Here is a 17,988-nt window from a genome sequence, read left to right as displayed (position 1 = left end):
GAGGCAGGCCAAGGGCAGCGTGCCCAGAGGAAGCAACCCCCAGGGCGCCCCATTTCCTTCCTGGGCCTGGCCACGGCCCACTTGGCAGGGGCAGCAGAGCCTTCTCTGCGGTGGCCCCTCTGGAAGCCTGTTTGCCTCAGTGGAGCCTCGTGTCTGGGGCTCTGGGCAATGGCCGGGGGGAGGTGCCCATTTCGCACGCCCCAGGACTGGCCTTTTAAGTTGGAAAGGGTGTGTGTGTGTGTGTGAGGATGATGATGATGAAATAAACACTAAAGTGGAGGAGAGAGATGGGGGGAAAGGAGAGGGAGGAAGGCCAGCCCCTCCCTCCCCCCCCCCCCCCCCCCGCGCCCCGCCCACCTGCCCCCAAACCTCGCGGGAACTCTCCCTCCCGCCCGGCCCCGAAATCCAGCCCCCAAAACGGAGCGCTCTTTGCCCTTCCTCGAGATGGCGCCGTCGCAGTTGGCCTGCCCGTAGTAAGGATGGCGGCCGACACTGGCCCGGCTGAGACTGGAGGGGGAAGGGTGAGCCCCGAGAGCCCCGCTTGCCCTTAGCAAAGATGGCGGCAGCCTAAGAACACAGCGCCGTGGGCACCCCGCGCCGCCATTTTGCGTAAGGGCAAAGCGGGCTCTGCTCTTGAGCGACCATTGCGAGGCCGCTTCGTTTCGCTCAGGCGGAGCTCTCCGCCCTAAAGCCAGGACGGCGGGGCTTCCCCTTCGGTACGTGGCGCGGCGTGTGGCGGGTAACCGTGGCGGCGGCGGGCATGCCCCTTCGCGGTGCATTGTGGGAACCCGCTCGCTGGCTGACGCCTCCCGAGCCGGAGAGAGGGGCCGGCCTGCCCACGCGCGGTGCATGACGGGCGCTCCCTGCGCAGAGTCCCGCCTGCCCAATCGCCGCGTCCCGCGCGCGGTGGCTGCTGGGAGTCTGGCCAAGGCCCGAGCCGAGGAGTAGGAGCGGCGCGGTGCATGGTGGGTAAGAGGCGCTGGCGCAGCCGTGGGGAGGGGGGCCCCGGCCGCGGCCTGCGCGGTGCATCGTGGGTAGAGGGGCCGAGGCCGCGTCGGTCGGTCGGTCGGTGGGTCGTCGCCCGGCCGCGGCGGGGGGAGGAGGGAGCCCGGGTCTGCGTCCCCCCCGCCCCGCCATGGGAGACTCGGCACGGGCCGCACCGGGAGGCGGAGCAGGCGGGGGTACGAGGCAGGGCGGGGGAGGGGCTACCTCGGGCGGGCACGGAGACCCCGGAGGGGGCCCAGGGGAGCCGGTCTGGAGACACCCCCCCCGACAGGACAGCCTCAGCAGCAAGGGCCTTGGGTGGGGGAGGGGGGCCGCTTTACCAGGTGACCAGACCCCCCCCCTCACAGCAACACGCCCCGCCCATCAAGCAGCTCTGTGTCGGGGTGGGTGGGGTGGGGGGTGCGACTGAATTCTATTGGTCTGTCGGGGGAGGGGGGGGGTCCGTTGGCATCTGCTGTTCCTTCCGTTTCCCTGCGGGGCTTCTGTCGAGCAGAGAGGCAGAGGAGCCCTCAGGTTTGTTCCTGCTTGGCGGGTGGATCCCATCCAGGCCTGGTGCCTGGCTGATGCCTCCAGAGCCAGAGCCCCGTCTGGCAGCCCATGCCCAGGATCCCGTTAGGTGGCCAGAGGCGCCCCCCCCCCCCGCAAGTTCCCTTTGGCTCTAGGGCAGTGGTGGTGAACCTTTGGCACTCCAGATGTTATGGACTACAATTCCCATCAGCCCCTGCCAGCATGGCCAATTGTAGGGGCTGATGGGAATTGTAGTCCACAACATCTGGAGTGCCAAAGGTTCGCCACCATGGCTCTAGGGGCTCACGACGGGCAGGAGTGGCCGCTGAGGGTTTTCGTGGCCGTGGTCTGGTCGTTTTTGTGCCACGAAGAGAGGTGCATCTCACTGTGACCCGCCTCCAAAGATGCCCGGCGGAGATTTGGGCAAAACGTGGGGAGCAAAAATGACCAGTCAGTCAGACGACCCGGAAAACCCGCCGCAGCCAGTGAATTCCAGCCACGAAAGCCTTCAATTATGCAAACAGGCAAAAGCTCAGCAGGGGGAGCGTCCCCTCCCTGGCGGGTCCCTGCCTACCCATAGGAAGGAAGCAGAATGGCCATTGACGTATTGGCAGTTGTTAAGATGCCTGTGCTGTGCCAGCAAACACAGAGCCATCTTGGGGCGTGAGCATGTGCTAGCTGAATTTCCCCAAAGGCCTTTTACGTGACAACTTATGTCTGTCATCATTTGAACATCTCTTTCTCCTTGACTGTGGTAGAAGGGGTCGAGATGCAAAGGAGGTGGGTGGTGACCCCAAAGTGACAAAAAGGGTCAAAGGGTGTCCTTGTGCCCAAAGGATGCCCACAGTGACAAAGGGTTATCCTTGGCACTGCTGGTATGTTCGGGGCATGCTCACTTGTCACCTTGAAGCAGCCATGACTGATGGAGGGAGACCAGTCCTTGCTGTCTGGAGGTGGCAGCGGAGACTGACCCTGGAATTTTGCACTCACAATGCAAAGGCTCCGTGGCTGTGGCAGAGGCCCCTCCCCGTGCCACCAGGGACAAGGTGTGGAATTCTGAACATCTTGATCCCAGAGCAACAATGGCAGAGTCCTCTCCTGAGTTCCAGGGCTCTGCTGCTTTCCATCTGGAAACGCAACTGCTTTTTGGAAGGGGAGAGAGTTATAAAAGGGTCAGGGAGACTTCTCTCTCTCTTCTTGGAGCGCAGACTGCGGAGCTGGTTGCAGTTGTGTGACTTTGCATGCAACTCCATGGCCTTTTGGTCGCCTTTTTTGGGGGGGGGGGGTTTGCTGAATTTATCTGGGTTGCGGAGGAGGAAGGGATCTCTTTGCTCGTGCTGGGAGCAACATTCCAGGCCATCTTTGGGAAGTGAGGGCTTCTCTGCAGAATAGTCTCAAACCCTGGAGGATCCCAGGAGGCGTACAAGGTGGCTGGCACTTTCCTTTTGGCGTGGTGCTCTAGGTGTGGGAAGTTGGCTACCTCTGACTTCAGGTGTTGCCTTCAGTCCAGCTATGGATAGACCTCTCTCTCCACGGATCTGTCCAGTGCCCCGTTAAAAGCTCTCTGTGCCTGTGAGCACTGCGGCACCTTCAGGCGGCAAAGTCCACATTTTAGGCACTCGCTGTGTAAAGGAGTGTTCCCCTTTGTCCGTCCTCCATCTACTGCCCACCAACTTTATTGGATGCCCTCTGAGTTCTAGCAAGTTCTCCCTGTCCGCTCTCCCCGGCCCCCCTTTTTTGTTGCCATCGAATCACAGCCAACTTGTGACGACCCAGTGGGGTTTTCGAGGCAAGAGATGTTCACGGGTTGTTTGCCGTGGCCTGCCACGGTGTTGCGACCCTGGCGTTCCTGTGCGTAATCCTATAAGCCTTTGCCATTTTCCCCCCTTAGTTGTCTCTTTTCTAAGCAGAAAAGTCCTGAGCTGTCCTCTCCTGATAGGAAGGAGGCTGTATTCCTTTAATCATCTTGGTTGCTCCCTTACGTTCTTTTTTCTAGCTCTGCAGTATCCTTTTTGAGATATCCTTCTAGACCACTGAACATGAGTCAGCAGTGTGATGCGGCGGCCAAGAAAGCCAATGCGATTCTGGGCCGTATCAATAGGAGTATAGTGTCTAGATTAAGGGATCTCTCTATTCTGTATTGGTTAGACCTCACCTGGAATATTGTGTACAGTTCTGGGCACTGCAATTCAAGAAGGATATTGACAAGCTGGAATGGGTTCAGACGAGGGCAACCAAAATGGTCAAAGGTCTGGAATCCATGCCCTACGAAGAGAGGCTTAGGTAGCTGGGGATGTTTAATATGATAAAGAGACTGTTGAGAGGTGACATGATAGCCATGTTTAGATATTTGAAGGGATGTATTTTTGCATGTATTTATAGCTTTAAAAGGTGCTTGGATAGATTTATGGAGGAGAAGACGATCTTTGGTTCCCAATCTTGATCCTCCTTGATCTGAGGTTGCAAATACCTTAGCAGACCAGGTGCTCGGGAGCAGCAGCAGCAGAAGGCCATTGCTTTCACATCCTGCATGTGAGCTCCCAAAGGCACCTGGTGGGCCACTGCGAGTAGCAGAGTCCTGGACTAGATGGACTCTGGTTTGATCCAGCAGGCTTGTTCTTATGATGTCATGTTGGTGAGAGAAAGCAAGCTTTTTTTCTGCGGCTCCAAAGACTAGGACCAGGAGTAGTGGGTTCAAGGGGAAGGAGAAGAAATTCCACCTAAACATCAGGAAAAACTTCCTGACAGTAAGGGCTGTTGGACAGTGGAATGCACTGCCTCGGAGTGTGGTGGAGTCTGGAGGTTTGTAAAGAGAGGCTGGGTGGTCCTCTGTCAAGGGTGCTTTGATTATGTGTTCCTGCATTGCAGGAGGTTGGACTTGATGGCCCTTGGGGTCTCTCCCAACTCTATGATTCTATATGTTAGCCAAAACTGCGCCCAGTATTCCAGATGAGCCCTCATCGCAGATCTGTACACCAGAACGTTGCAATTTTGGCTGTTCCGTTTTCAGTTCTTTTCCTAATAATCCTGAGGACAGAGAGCTGTCCTTTCTCATCTCCCCAGCCACACCCACCTGAGTCTAGACTTGGCTGTTCTCATTGAGCAAATTACCGCAACCCTAGGATCTCTTGGTGGCTGTCTGCTCAGAGCCATCAGCAGATATTTAAAGGTCAAAGGTTTTAATTCATTCTGCTTTCTTTTGCCGTGTTTTCGCCCCAGTCTCTGTTCAGCGGAACCCTCCTGAAACTCTTCACAGTCTGCCTTTGTTTTTCGCCACCCTGAATAATTTAGTGTCATCCGTGAGCTTGGCTGTGCCTCTTCCCTCCATTGTGTGAACTGTCTGTTTATTCCCACACTCCCCTTCCTATCGTTTTACCACAGCTTAACCTGTAAGGGAACCTGCCCTCTTATGTCATGACTGAAAAGCTTGCTTGGGAGTCTTTGGTTAGGTATCTGGTCAAAAGCCCTTACAAAGTCCAAGGGCATTATGTCTGCAGGACCCGCAAGCTGGTTACTCTGCTCAGAGGGCTTCCGGAGGCTGGTGAGGCAGGGCTTTCCTTTGACGAAGCCACGCTGATTTCACTTCAGCAGGTTGTGTTATTCTACGTGCCCAGCAAATTCTCTCTTTGAGTACAGTTTCTCCTACGGCGCCTGGATCAGATGTGAGGCTGTGAGGACTCAGGTTCCGTGTGGCTTCAGAGATCCCTCGTCCCTGATATCTTGCCTTTCGGAGCATTCGCCTTTCCTATGTCCTCTGATGGAGCAAGGCAGGAAAAGAGGGTGGTCAGGACAGTCAGACCCCCCCCCCCACCTTGGGGCACCTCCCTGGGTCCCTCTTGCCCCGTCACGCCCCAGGACCCTCCACCTGCCGGGGCTTCCACAAGCCAGCTCTGGAGGCCCCTTGTGGCTGCTGTGGGTGCAGCAGGCAGGCCAGCAGCTTCTGAGCTGTGCCCAGCGGAGAGGAAGAGAGAGCGGGCCCCTTGTGGGGGGGGGGGGTGCGCGCAGGCAAGCTTAGCAGCCCCTTCCCCCCCCCCCCCAACGCTGACGTGGGGAGCTGGACAAGGCAGGAACGTAAGCTGAAGTTGTCAAATACCTTTAGGCCCAGACCTCTGCTAGTGCTGTTAACATTTGGAACTCACTGCAACAGGATTTTGGCTCCTGAAAGTTCAAGGGTGGGGTGCCTGTGATGGGGCAGAGTCCACGCTTGCCTCTGGCATGCTGAGGTCATTCAAGGATAGCCAGAGAGAGAGGGAGAGAGAGAGAGTTGACTCTTTCCATGGGAGGAAGTCCGGGTTGCTCCACCCTGCTTGACATTTCATCCCAGTTTATGACTTTGTTCAAAACTGTTCCCACAAGGAGGTGGTGGAGCAAGCGCCTGGCCCTGGCCTGCGGGAGATTCAATCTCATGCTCCTCTACTTCCTGTACTCTCCAGGGAGTGTTGAATGTGCAGCCGGAAGGAGGACTTCCAAGTGCAGGGGATACTGAGCTGGGAAGGGGCAGAGGGAGCCAGCAGGAGGCGCGGCAGAGAACAGCCAAGGTTTGGAGGGGTAGCCAATACCCCAGAGGACAGGGGCAGGCTTCTAGATGACCTGGACAGATTGGACAGCTGGGCCAAAACAAACAAAATGAGTTTCGACAGAGACAAATGTAAGATTCTAAAGCAGAAAAAAATGAAATGCACAGATATAGGATGGGTGACACCTGGCTTGACAACACTACGTACGAAAGAGATCTGGGAGTCTTGGTAGACCACAGACTGAACATGAGTCAGCAGAGTGATGCAGCAGCCAAGAAAGCCAATGCGATTCTGGGTTGTATCAATAGGAGTATAGTGTCAAGATCGAGGGTTGTAATTGTACCTCTATTCTGCATTGGTTAGACCTCACCTGGAATACTGTGTACAGTTCTGGGCACCGCAGTTTAGGAGGGATATTGACCGGCTGGAGCGGGTCCAGAGGAGGGCAACCAAAATGGAAAAGTGTCTGGAGTCCATCATGCCCTACGAAGAGAGGCTTAGGGAGCTGGGGATGTTTAGTCTGGAGAAGCAAAGGTTAAGGGGGGACATGGTAGCCATGTTTAAATATTTGAAGGGATGTCATGTCGAAGAGGGAGCAAACTTGTTTTCTGTACTCTGGTAATGGATTCAAGGTGCAGGAAAAGAGATTCCACTTAAACATCAGGAAAAACATCCTGACCGTCAGGGCTGTCCAACAGGGGAATTCACTGCCTCGGTGTGTGATGGAGCCTCCTTCTTTGGAGGTTTTTAAACAGAGGCTGGAGGAACATGTGTTGGGAATGCTTTGATCTTGTGTTCCTGCATGGCAGGGGGTTTGGCTTGATGGCCCTGGGGGTCTCTTGCAACTCTATGATTCTATGACTTAAACAGCTGTGCCTGCCAGCGCGTCCCCCCCACCGCGGCCACTTTGCCTGGCTCTGTGAGGGTTGGGGGCTTCCTGGGCCTTGGTCTTCCCTCTGCCCCAAGTGGGCATGGTGGGCGCTCCAGTCTGTGTTTCGTTGGGCACCCCTCTTTCCTGAAGCCACATCCCTTTTAAGCGTCTCTCTGGGAGGGAGGCTCCTCTGGGCATGAAACAGGATCTCTGCTCTTCAGGCTTTCCCACAATGCCCACCGGAGGGGCGGCCGGCAGCCAGACTCGCACGGCTCCTTCCTTGTCTCCTTGAGACCGGAGGGCAGTCAGGAAGCCGGCTGGTCATGTGATTCCTGACCATTTTGCAAAATATCCGGACAGGAAGCCGAGAGTGAGCGCGTTGGGCCTTTCTGGGGAAACACTGACGGGGCCGGAGGGGAATTTGCTCGCTTGTGCAAAGGGGGGCTCCTGCTGATCTGATCCCCTCCCTTTCTCTCCCCCTCCCTCAGATTGCAGGAGTCCCGACAGTTCCTCTCTCAGCTCGTCCCCCCCGCCCGAGCCTTCGGCCCCCCTGCACCCTTCTATGATCGGCTCTGCCATGACCACCTCCCTCGGCGGGCTGGGCTCCCCGTTCCCCGTCATCAGTTCTTCTATGGGCTCCCCAGGTCTCCCTGCAACTCCCTCCGTCGGCTACGGGCCTGTCAGCAGCCCCCAGGTGAGGGGTCCAAAGGCTATAAGGGTGGAGGTGGGGTTTTTTTGGGGGGGGACATCCTGGACGTGGCCCTCAGGCCCCTCCGCTCTTCGTTCCCAGATCAACTCCACGGTGAACCTCTCGGGCCTACATCCGGTCAGCAGCTCGGACGACGTCAAGCCCCCGCTGGGCATGCGGGTGATGTCTGGCCACACCCACGGGAGCATGATGCCCGGCAAGCGCCTCTGCGCCATCTGTGGCGACCGGTCGTCAGGTGCGCGGGCACGCTTGCAGCCAGGAGCCGGCGTGTTGGGGTCCTCCGGAGGGGGTGGAGAAGGGCCGGGGTGCGGGGCTCCGGGGAGGGCGAGGGAGGCGGCCACTCCCTAGGACCACTGCAGGGTGGGGTGGGGGTTGTGTTTCGGGGCCAGCGGGGGCTGCCGGACCGGGCGCCAGGTCTCAGCGCCTGCCTTCCCCCCCGCCCCGCCCCGGCCGGCCTCCCTCCGTCCCGCAGGCAAGCATTATGGGGTGTACAGCTGCGAGGGCTGCAAGGGCTTCTTCAAACGCACCATCCGGAAGGACCTGACCTACACCTGCCGCGACAACAAGGACTGCGTCGTGGACAAGCGCCAGCGTAACCGCTGCCAGTACTGCCGCTACCAGAAGTGCCTGGCCACCGGCATGAAGCGCGAAGGTAGCAGGCTGGGGGGGCGGCTGGGGCGCAGGCCACCCCGCCTGGGACTAGCAGGGAGAGGGGGGCCGGGGGTCTGTGGCCGGCCTGGCTGGCTGGCCGAGGGGAAGGAGGGAGCGGCGGTCGCACGTCGTCCTCCGTCCTGCGTGGGAAGGCTGTGAGAGTTAGAGGATCAGGCCCCTAGTTCCCTAACTGGGTTGCTGGCAGCTACGGCCCCAGTCGGCCAGGGGGTGGGGAGGGCCTGGGAGGCAAGTGCAGGGCTGTCCGGCTGTCCGCCAGGCCGCCCGAGGGGTCCTTCCCGCAGAAGCAGTGGCAGCGGTTGATCTGTGTGCTCGTCCTCCTCCCGCAGCAACATCCCCTGCTGGTGCTTCCCTCGGCCCCCGGGCTTGGGGGAGCAGCAGCCGTGGAGCCTTGTGGTGCTGCCCCCTGGCAAGGCGGCAGGGGCAGCTCTCTCGCCTCCCTCCGGCAAGAGGGGGGTGCAGAGAGGTGCCCCTGCAGCCTGGCGTGCCAGTGGCCGGCCTCTCTCTTTCTCTCTCTCGGCCATGTCCTCAGCCAGGGAGTCCGTGTCCTGCCTGCTGCTGGGCCTCATCACGCGGCAGTGACTCCCGCCTGCCCGCCCGGCCCCCTGGCCCAACTCCCTTCCCCCTCTGACCAGGGCGGGCTGTGGGGAAGCCGGGCCGGGCCGCTGCCCTGTCTCTAACCGCCTCCTCTCTCCCCCCCACCTCCCCCACCCCCGTGCGCCCAGCGGTGCAAGAGGAGCGCCAGCGCGGGAAGGACAAGGAAGGGGAGGGGGACTTGGCCGTGGGCGGGGCCAACGAGGACATGCCCGTGGAGAAGATTCTGGAAGCCGAACTGGCCGTGGAACAGAAATCGGACCAAAGTGTTGACGGATCCGGCACGGGGGGCAGCTCGGTGAGTGGGGGTTGTGGTGCTCCGGGATCAGAACGCTCGCCCCGGACCTTTGACGTAAACGAGGTAAATACCGACGGGGGCGGCAGAAATCCTTAGCCGCGGGGTGGGGAGCTGTGGTTTGAGGGTGGTGCTGGGGGGGGAGGTCTTGTGGCCGACTCTGCCAGGAGCAGGATCTGGGGGTCGAAGGAGGGAGCCAGGGCAGGCTGGGGGGGGAGGGCAAGCGGCTCCAGTGAGCCAGGCCGTGGGCTTGGCGAGGGGTCGGGGCTAGCAGAGGATGGGGTGGAGAGGCCCTGGAGCTGGAGGGGGGTCCGATGTCTGCCCGCATGCCTGTGCCACCCACCTGCCTGCCTGTGTCTCTTCCCTCCGGCAGCCCAACGACCCCGTGACCAACATCTGCCAGGCGGCCGACAAGCAGCTCTTCACGCTCGTGGAGTGGGCCAAGCGCATCCCCCACTTCTCGGAGCTGCCCCTCGATGACCAGGTCATCCTGCTGAGAGCGGGTCAGTCCTGGCGGGCGGGCGGCGGCTGGGGTGGGGGGCGTGGGGTTGGGGGCTGGGCTGTTGCTGCTGGGGGGGGGGCTCTCCTGAGTGGCTGCCGGCCCCGTGTCACGTTCTGGTGCCCAGGGAGGGGAAGGGGGGCAGGAGGGGCAGTGAGGTTTCAGCATTTGAATCCTTGCTGCCCCCCCCCCCCCGAGCTCCGTCGGAATCCTTTCTCCGCCCCCATGGGTGCTTATGGGGTGGGGTGGGATTGTCCCCTCTGCAGACGCTGCCTTGTGCTCTTTATTGGAGGGGGGGATGGGCAAGTGAGCAAGAAGCCAGACTGGGGGTGGGGGGTGGGAGGGGGGTCTGAGGGGGAGTGGGTGGTGGCCAGGAAGGGCTTGGGAAGGCGGGGCCGGTCCTGTGTGCAGTTCTGGCCCCAGCCTCTCAAAAAAGGGCCTAGCGGAGCCCAGAGAAGTGGAGCCGAGGGGTTGGAGCTCCGTCCTTAGGAGTCGGGGACTTTTTCTCTGGGAAAGAGGTAACTTTGCGGGGGGCGGAGGGGGCTGAGAGGCGCACGTGGTGTTGCTCCTGGGGTCGAGAGGGTGGATTTTTTCCTCTCTTTGCTCGATGGAGGGAGAACTCGCGGGCATCTGGTGACGGTGACGGGCAGTGGATTCAAGATAGACAAAAAGGAACTATTTCTTTGCACAATGAGTAATGGAGACTTGGGTGCAGCGGTGCGGTGGTGAGGGGAGGCGCAGCCGGCTTCAGAAGGGGGTGAGGTCGGCCTCTTTTCCTTGAATCCATCACTGGCTACTGGTCAGGTGTCTAGAGGGAGCCTCCATGTTCACAGGCAGTCAACCCCTGAATCCTAGCACCAGGAGGCAACTTCAGGGGAGGACTTGGGCTTCGGCCTTGTAGTTGGACCTCCCAAGGAGCCAGGTGGCCGCTGTGTCAGATGGAATGCTGGACTGGGTGGACCTAATCCAGCAGGGCTCTTCTGAGGCTTTTATTGGGGGAAGGCCTCGGCCCCTCTTCCCTCTGGCTGGGCCCCGGAGGGGGTGGGGTTTTCGCAGCATCCCCTGCCCTTGTGGGGTGAAGAGCTGAAGGGTTTGCATGTTTCCTTTGGGGTTCCACATCAGCAAAAGGGGGCGGGGGAGGTTCCCTGCTAGATATGAGCGTGGGCTACGTGGGGGTATTTGAAGCGTCTCTGCTCCAGGTGTGAAGGTGGGCGTGCCGCATCAGGGCCCAGTGGCTTAACAGCCAGGCCCTTCCTGCAGGCCGGGGCGATGGGCCGGGGGCTAGACAAACCTCCAGGGTGTTCTGGCTCTCAGAATCCGCACGCCCGGCACTCTGCCCTGAATGTTGGCACCTGGCAGTAGGTCGCCTTCCCCCGCTTTGTCAGGGAACTCGGGTTGCCCGGTGACTCCTTTCCACCAGGAGGCCTGCGTTTCAAGCTCTGCCCACAGGTGCCAACTTGGAGTCCTGGGGCGCGTTCGGATCCTGGGCCAGAGGCGTTTCTGGCCCTTCCTATTTCTTGGGGAGGATGAGAAGTGCTCACCTTTCAGTTGTCTGGTTGGTTGTTTGTTTGTTTGGCCTTCTCGAGGCACGGGAGAGAGACGGGGGTTGGGGGTGGCAGTGAGGAGACAGCTGCCCTATGGTCTCCTGCAGTGGGGCAGCCGGTACAAGATAGATGTAAGGCTGAACACACTCAAACGAAGTCGACAAACTTTATTGATCTGCGTCGCCCTAGCTACCGGGTGCTGGGACTGAGGGTTCTTGCCCTCAGTCCCAGTAGAGACGGGGTGTGTTGGTGGGCGGTCCTTTGTTGCGGCGGGAACCAGGGAGGGCGTTAGGAGAAGTGAAACGTGGTCCTGGCAATAGATGCGGGTGCCCCTTTGGGGTGTGCAAGTGGGTCGGCCTCTGCCCTCCGGTCAACTCGCTGCTTTCTTGGCAGGCTGGAATGAGCTGCTGATCGCCTCCTTCTCCCACCGCTCGATCTCTGTGAAGGACGGGATCCTGCTGGCCACGGGGCTACACGTGCATCGCAACAGCGCCCACAGTGCTGGCGTGGGTGCCATCTTTGACAGGTGCCAGAGTGGGGGGAATTGGGGGGGGGGCGAGAGGAGGCCAGGGGCGGCTTCCCTTGCTAGGGAACCTGGTGGCAGAGCACTGAGAACAGCTGGGCTCTCCCGGGTGTCCGTTTCCTCAGGTCAGGAGGTGCGCCCCCAACCCCACCCCTGTCCCGTCTGAGGGGGTCCCAGGGTGCAGTCAGGCGTGAGTGAAGGGCAGACCAGAACACTGCAGTGGGTCAGAAGGAGAGGGGAGAGAAGGGAACCTGTTTGTGGCTCTCTCCCCTCCACCCAGCCCTTCCTGAGACACCAAACTTGTCCCGGCCTGAGAGGGGCATCTCTCTTTGGGCTGAGCATCCAGGAGAAACATCACATGACTTCTCAGTTCAGGTGTGTTCCTGAAGAACTAACATAGCCTCCGTGCGAAGTTTCAGCAACCCACATTTTCGCTCGAATGCAGCAACCGTTAATGCTCTGAGCTGAGAAATGTAAAGCAAAATCCCGTGAAGGTGGAAGGAATCGACCCCTCCATTCCAAGAGTGACAGAAAGGAAATAAAGTTTTGCTATTGTCGAAGGCTTTCACGGCTGGACTTGGGGCTTTCCGGGTTGTGTGGCTGTGGTCTGGTAGAAGATCTACCAGACCATGGCCACTCAGCCCGGAAAGCCCACAACAACCAAACTTTTTCTAGCTTTTATACAACCCCACTTGGAAAAGCAATCATGACAGACAGAAAACTAATAGATAGACATGTGACCCAGCAAGCTACAGACTACAATTCCCATCATGCTCTGTCTAGAAGGGAAAATACTGCTTTCCCTAGCCTTCATGTCCTATCAACATGCAGCCCGTGGGCCTGTGGTGTGGGCGCAACACCTGAGATTGGAAACCAGGGAGGGGGTTGGTTTCTCTTCTCACCCCCTCCCGACTCACGCCCACAGCCGAGGGGCCCTCTGTGCTTGCAGCCAGCTGACGAGCTCCCCGGCTCTTCCCTGCAGGGTGTTGACGGAGTTGGTGTCGAAGATGCGGGACATGCGGATGGACAAGACGGAGCTGGGCTGCCTGCGGGCCATCATCCTCTTCAACCCAGGTGGGGGCAGGGAGGAGGGGGGGCCTCTCTGGTGGGGGCGGGCTGGTTTTCTTTTTTGGCATCTGTCTGCTCTCCAGAAGACGGGGGGGGGGGGGGGGGCGGGGGCCGGTGGCGGGGGGGGGGCGCCCTTGGGGTTTCCCTCGCCCCCCCCCCCAGGGGGCGGGGGGGGGGGGGGTGGTGGTGTCCATGTTGCCCTGCGCTGACGCTCCCGTCGGCTTCCCCTGCCCAGATGCCAAAGGGCTCTCGAACCCGGGAGACGTGGAGCTACTGCGGGAGAAAGTGTACGCCTCGCTCGAGTCCTACTGCAAACAGAAGTACCCGGAGCAGCAGGGCAGGTATGGATCCTGGGGCCGGGGGAGGGGGGGGGCTGGGACTCAGTGGCTCAGTGTACCCTGCGTACGTGGCAGGGGCCCAGCATTTTCCTCGTTCGGAAAAATCTCAGGGGTTCGGCTTGGAGAGCCGCCGGCCATCAGAGCCCAGTGAGGCTTGTTCCACCAGGCCTGTGGTTGGGGGCAGCAGCGGCATCTCCGGGTGAGGTCCCCCGGTCTCCCCCCCCCCCCCGCCCCGATCCCTTTCCCCTGAGCTCGATTCATGTTTTTAGCTCCATAGGTGGACCCGCCAGGAATTGACTATGCTCTAATGTTAGGAACTTGCTATAGGTCACCTCGGGCCCCTTATAAAGAAGGGTGGCCTACAAATAAATAAATGAATAACACCACGCAGGCCCAGAACTGACTGGCTCCTCTGTTGCTGCACATTCTGAAACCTCACCTGGACCCCGGGGGACACCCGCTCTCCAATCGTGCAGCCCCCCCCCTTCCAAGGGCAGAAGCACCGGGGAACGCTCTGCAGCCAGTCATTTCGTGGTTCTCTGCGACCCCATCACAGGAGACCTGTGATCTCCGGGCTGGAAAAGGGGATGCCACGGGAGCAAGTCCTCAGCTACCCGAAATGAACGTGGGAAGAGAGACTTTCTCTCCAGACACATTCACAACTGTCCTCAGTGGCCCCACTGTTATCAGGTCCATGATACCGGTACCAGTGGCACATGTGACAGTACAATCCATCGCAAGCCCCACACGTGGGTGCGTTTTGTGCCTCTCCATCAGACGGTTAAAGAAAAAGGGGTTCACTATAAAGACTTTAATATGATTTTTTTCATCAAGCCCTTGCAGTCTAATGCATGTATTAAAACATTTGTTTCCTGCCTTTCTTCATGGCTCAAAGGAGCCCCCCCCCCTTCATATCTGTTTAAGCACCTCAGTATATTAAAAAGTTGGGTACAGCTACACCTCATCGGTAGGAATTTAGAGCCTCAAAGGGAAATCATCTGGCCAGACCCTTCATGGAAGAGAGAATTTGTTGTTTTAGTTGTCTCATCAATACAAGCATGTTTGTTTTAAAAACATCTATCATTAGAATTATAGAATCACGGAGTTGGAGGAGACCCCAAGGGCCATCAAGTCCAACCCCCCGTGATGCAGGAACACACAATCAAAGCACTCTCGACATATGCTGATCCAGCCTTTGTTTAAAAACCTCCAAAGATGGAGACTCCACCACTCTCCGAGGCAGCGAATTCCACTGTCGAACAGCCCTGACGGTCAGGAAGTTCTTCCTAATGTTTAGGTGGAATCTCTTTTCCTTCACCTTGAATCCACTACTCCGTGTCCTAGTCTCTGAGGCAGCAGAAAACAAGCCTGCTCCCTCTTCGACATGGCATCCCTTCAAAGATGTAAACATGGTTATCTTGTCACCCCTTAACCTTTGCTTCTCCAGACTAAACATCCCCAGCTCCCTAAGCCTCTCTTTGTAGGGCAGGATGGACTCCAGACCCTTTACCACTTTGGTTGCCCTCCAAAACCCTAGGAAGACCTTCCTGACTGTCAGGAGTCCTCAACAGTGGAATGCGCTGCCTCTGGGTCTCCTTAGCTGGAAGTTTTTACGCTGAGGCTGGGTGGGCATCTGCCAGGAGTGCTTTGATTGGGTGTTCCTGCATGGCAGGGGGTTGGACTGGATGGCCCCTGGGGTCCCTTCCGACTCCAGGATTCTGCGTCATCTAGCATAATTGCCTGTTACGGACTTCATCTGCCGAACCTGCATCCTCTGCCTTAGAAATGTATTTCCTTCCTTTAAAAATTGGGTCCTTCGGTCCTCATGTTAAACTCTACAGAGACTTCAAGTAAGGAGGTAACTGGATCCAATGTATTGTCAAAGGCTTTCACATCCGAAATCACTGGGGTGCTGTGTTCTAGTAGCATTTTCTCCTGACGTTTCGCCTGCATCTATGCCAGCCACAGATGCAGGCGAAACGTCAGGAGAAAATGCTTCTAGAACACGACCATACAGCCTGGAAACCACACAGCACCCCAGTAACTGGATCCAGTTGATACCCGGGGCGGGGGGGGATGAATGTAAACAACACACACCAATTGTTTTGTAATCTTTATATACTCCTAGCTCTTGGTTTGTGGCACCTGGGGCTGTAGACTTACTGTAGCTGTTCTGAACACGGCTGTCAGGTGCCTGGCCGCAGGAGGCTCTTGAGACCGTCCGCACTGAGGGGCCTCCCGAGAGGCTCTGGCTTTGAAAGGCCAGGGGAAAATGGAGCAGCTAAAACAAGTTTGACCCCTTCAGTGCTTTCCTGCATCTGATTTCCTTTGCAAAAAATGGTGGGGCTTTTTACGGTTTACATTGGGTGGGGTGCGAAAGAGCCACACACACACACACCCCGCCACAATCCACAGCTTTCTGTCCCCTGGTTCCTTTTTCTCCCCCCCCCCCTTTTTTGGGGGGGAGGGGAAAGAATATATGGTTATCTTCACAGAAAGCGACTTTAAAAATGCAAAGCTGTTGCAAGTCATTTCAAAGGTCTATCTATAACATTGTCCCCTTTGCCGTATTTATGGAATTCAGAAACAATTCCTACAAGTAGCGAAGGAGCATCAGCCAGCTACACACACGCTCTCTCTCTCTCTCTCTCCTCTCTCTCTCTCCTCTCTCTCTCTCTCTCTCTCTCTCTAGAAGGGAGGTTTGAAAACAGAGGGCCACTTTTGTAGTGAGTGGAAGAATAGGACAGTTGGTATGTCTGGATTTTGAGCTCCGCGGAGTCTCTGGCCCCCCCCCCCCCCCCCCTTTGGCTGTGCCTGGCCGGGCGCTTGCTGGAACCCCAACAATGGCAAAGACTAGTTGCCCTTAAAAGCCTCTGTGTGAGTTGGGTCAGGAGTCCCAAGCCAAAGCATTTCATTTGCTCTCCCGAATGTCCTGGGGGGCAGCAGGGAGCCCCACACTTTGCTGCCTTCCGAAGCCGTGTTGTCCAGCAGTTAGAGCAGCCGGCCTGCGTGGTGTCGTGGTTAAGAGCAGGGGAATCTGGAGAACCGGGTTCAGTTCCCCTCTCCCCCACATGAAGCCTGCTGGGTGACCTTGGGCCAGTCACAGTTCTCTCAGGACTCTCTCAGCCCCTCCGGCCTCACAAGGCGTCTGTTGTGGGGAGAGGAAAGAAAGGAGTTGGTATGAAAGCCACTCTGAGGGCCCTTCCAGGAGAGGAACAGAAAAGGGCATCAATCCAAACCCTCCTCCTTCGAGTTGATCCCAGAAACGCTCTATAGAGTCCAGCCAGATATGTTGTGTGTGTGTGTGTGTGTGTAAGCTTTTGAGAGTTTGAAATATCTGACGAAGGGAGTTTTGACTCAAAATAGTCTGACCGAAAATTGTGTTGATCTTTAAGGCACTTTTGGGACCTCAGTCCAGATTCTGCCGGGCTGTTCTTCTTCCCGGGGGTGGGGGTCATATCTCTCTGCACCCTCCTTGCCCTTCATCCTGAATTAGGCCGAAAAGAGGGACTGGGAAAGAAACCGAGAGGGGAAGCAGGGGACAGCGGGAGGGCGTGGCAGCCCTTGGCCTCTACTGGAGAGTGGGGCCCTTCAGTGCCTGTCTTGGGGGTGGGGTGGGGTGTTCTCCCCACTTCCCCCCTTTATACTGCATCTCCCCCCCTCCCCCTTGGCCTGCAGGTTCGCCAAGCTGCTGCTGCGTCTCCCGGCGCTGAGATCCATCGGGCTGAAATGCCTGGAGCACCTCTTCTTCTTCAAGCTGATTGGGGACACCCCCATCGACACCTTCCTCATGGAGATGCTGGAGGCCCCCCACCAGCTGTCTTGACCCCCCCCCCCCCGAGGGCTCCACAGGAACACATGCCTGGACGGACTCGACCACCAGGCCCCCCTCCCCTCTCCGATGTTGCAGCCACCCCCCCCCCACTTGTCCTGCGTCTCGACCCCCCCACCCTGCCCAACCCCAGAGGCCGCCTTCTGAAGAGAGGGAGGGGGTCTTGCTGGACAGCTGGATGTTTGATGAAGGGGGGTCATCCTGTCAGCTGACATGGAACATTGGGGGGGGCTTCCCTCCGCCCTGACGCACTCCAAGCTGGGGGGGGCCTGTCAGGAGAGAAAGGCTGCCCACATAGGGTTGGGGGGGGGCACTGACACTCCCTTCGGCTGTGCTCAGAAATCAGGTTTAAAGGTACGACGTGTCAGGATGGGGGTCTAGGACTGTGGGGGGGGGCTTTGTGCTTTGGAAGGGGGGTGTCACTTTTAAAGAATGCCTCTTGCATCAGCTAGAAATAGTTGGGTGGCAGTTTCTTGCTGGGGGGGGCACCCACCCTCCTGAAGGAGGAGTTTTAAAGACCTTGCCTGTTACTTCAGAGTTTGGTGGGAGGGGCCGGGCGGTCTCCAGTGAGCTGGACGGGCCCCTTCCCCAAATGGGCTTTCAGGGAGGGTTGCCAGCTGTCCGCGGGGGGGTGTGTGTGTGCATGGTCGCAGGTTCCTTTCTCTGGTCTTCCCCACCCCCAACCGCTCAGCCTCCAGTTTAGCACTTTGAATGCAGCAGCTTGTTCCTCGACTATGCAAGCGAGGGGGGGGGGTTGTTACAGGAGTGCTCCTGGCCCAAGGAAGAGGGGTTGGGTCAGTCTCTGAGCACCTGGGGGTAGGGGGGCGCATAGGGGGCTTATTCAGTGTAGTTCTTTGGAGGTGGGTGGTGCTGAACAGGGCAGATCCCCCCCCCACTCAAGACTCCCAGGGGGGAATGGAGGCAGGGAGGGTGCTGATAAGGGGTGGGGAAATAGTAGGCTGGGGGGGTCCCCCAAGATGCTGGACTTCTGCCCCACTCGCCCTTCCGCATGCCCAT

The 17,988-nt window shown here is 58.5% G+C and overlaps 3 protein-coding genes across 8 annotated transcripts in view; 2 read left to right on the top strand and 1 right to left on the bottom strand.

Moving 5' to 3' along the window:
- Positions 1-17,988, bottom strand: part of LOC125428777 (zinc finger protein OZF-like) — a 798,123-nt gene that overhangs the window by 112,149 nt on the left and 667,986 nt on the right. The window lies entirely within an intron of this gene.
- Positions 1-17,988, top strand: part of LOC125428596 (zinc finger protein 345-like) — a 320,997-nt gene that overhangs the window by 281,832 nt on the left and 21,177 nt on the right. The gene's annotated exons all lie outside the window — the stretch shown is intronic.
- RXRB (retinoid X receptor beta) lies at positions 576-17,602 on the top strand. 6 transcript variants are annotated; one of them, XM_048489383.1, is made up of 10 exons: positions 576-716; positions 7,389-7,594; positions 7,691-7,844; positions 8,082-8,261; positions 9,004-9,233; positions 9,541-9,670; positions 11,604-11,736; positions 12,716-12,807; positions 13,037-13,142; positions 16,818-17,602. In XM_048489383.1, exons 2-10 carry the CDS (start codon positions 7,463-7,465, stop codon positions 16,963-16,965), a joined length of 1,305 nt encoding a protein of 434 aa, XP_048345340.1. In that variant the 5' UTR covers positions 576-716; positions 7,389-7,462; the 3' UTR covers positions 16,966-17,602. The 6 variants fall into 6 exon arrangements, with proteins under 6 accessions (XP_048345340.1, XP_048345339.1, XP_048345337.1 ...); XM_048489382.1 differs by lacking the exon at positions 576-716 and adding an exon at positions 809-965; XM_048489380.1 differs by lacking the exon at positions 576-716 and adding an exon at positions 815-969.

Source organism: Sphaerodactylus townsendi, linkage group LG03 (genome assembly GCF_021028975.2).
Source record: "Sphaerodactylus townsendi isolate TG3544 linkage group LG03, MPM_Stown_v2.3, whole genome shotgun sequence".
Taxonomy (NCBI): Eukaryota; Metazoa; Chordata; class Lepidosauria; order Squamata; family Sphaerodactylidae; genus Sphaerodactylus; species Sphaerodactylus townsendi.
Note: the sequence above shows the minus strand (reverse complement) of the source record. Positions and strands in the feature narration are given on the sequence as shown.

Excerpts from the sequence above, each read along its gene's own strand:
- RXRB (XM_048489379.1), top strand. The coding sequence starts at position 1,136 with ATGGGAGACTCGGCACGGGCCGCACCGGGAGGCGGAGCAGGCGGGG. Across the intron at positions 1,182-7,388 it reads GGGAGGCGGAGCAGGCGGGG|ATTGCAGGAGTCCCGACAGT; the intron begins GTACGAGGCAGG and ends CCCCTCCCTCAG. Across the intron at positions 7,595-7,690 it reads GGCCTGTCAGCAGCCCCCAG|ATCAACTCCACGGTGAACCT; the intron begins GTGAGGGGTCCA and ends CTTCGTTCCCAG.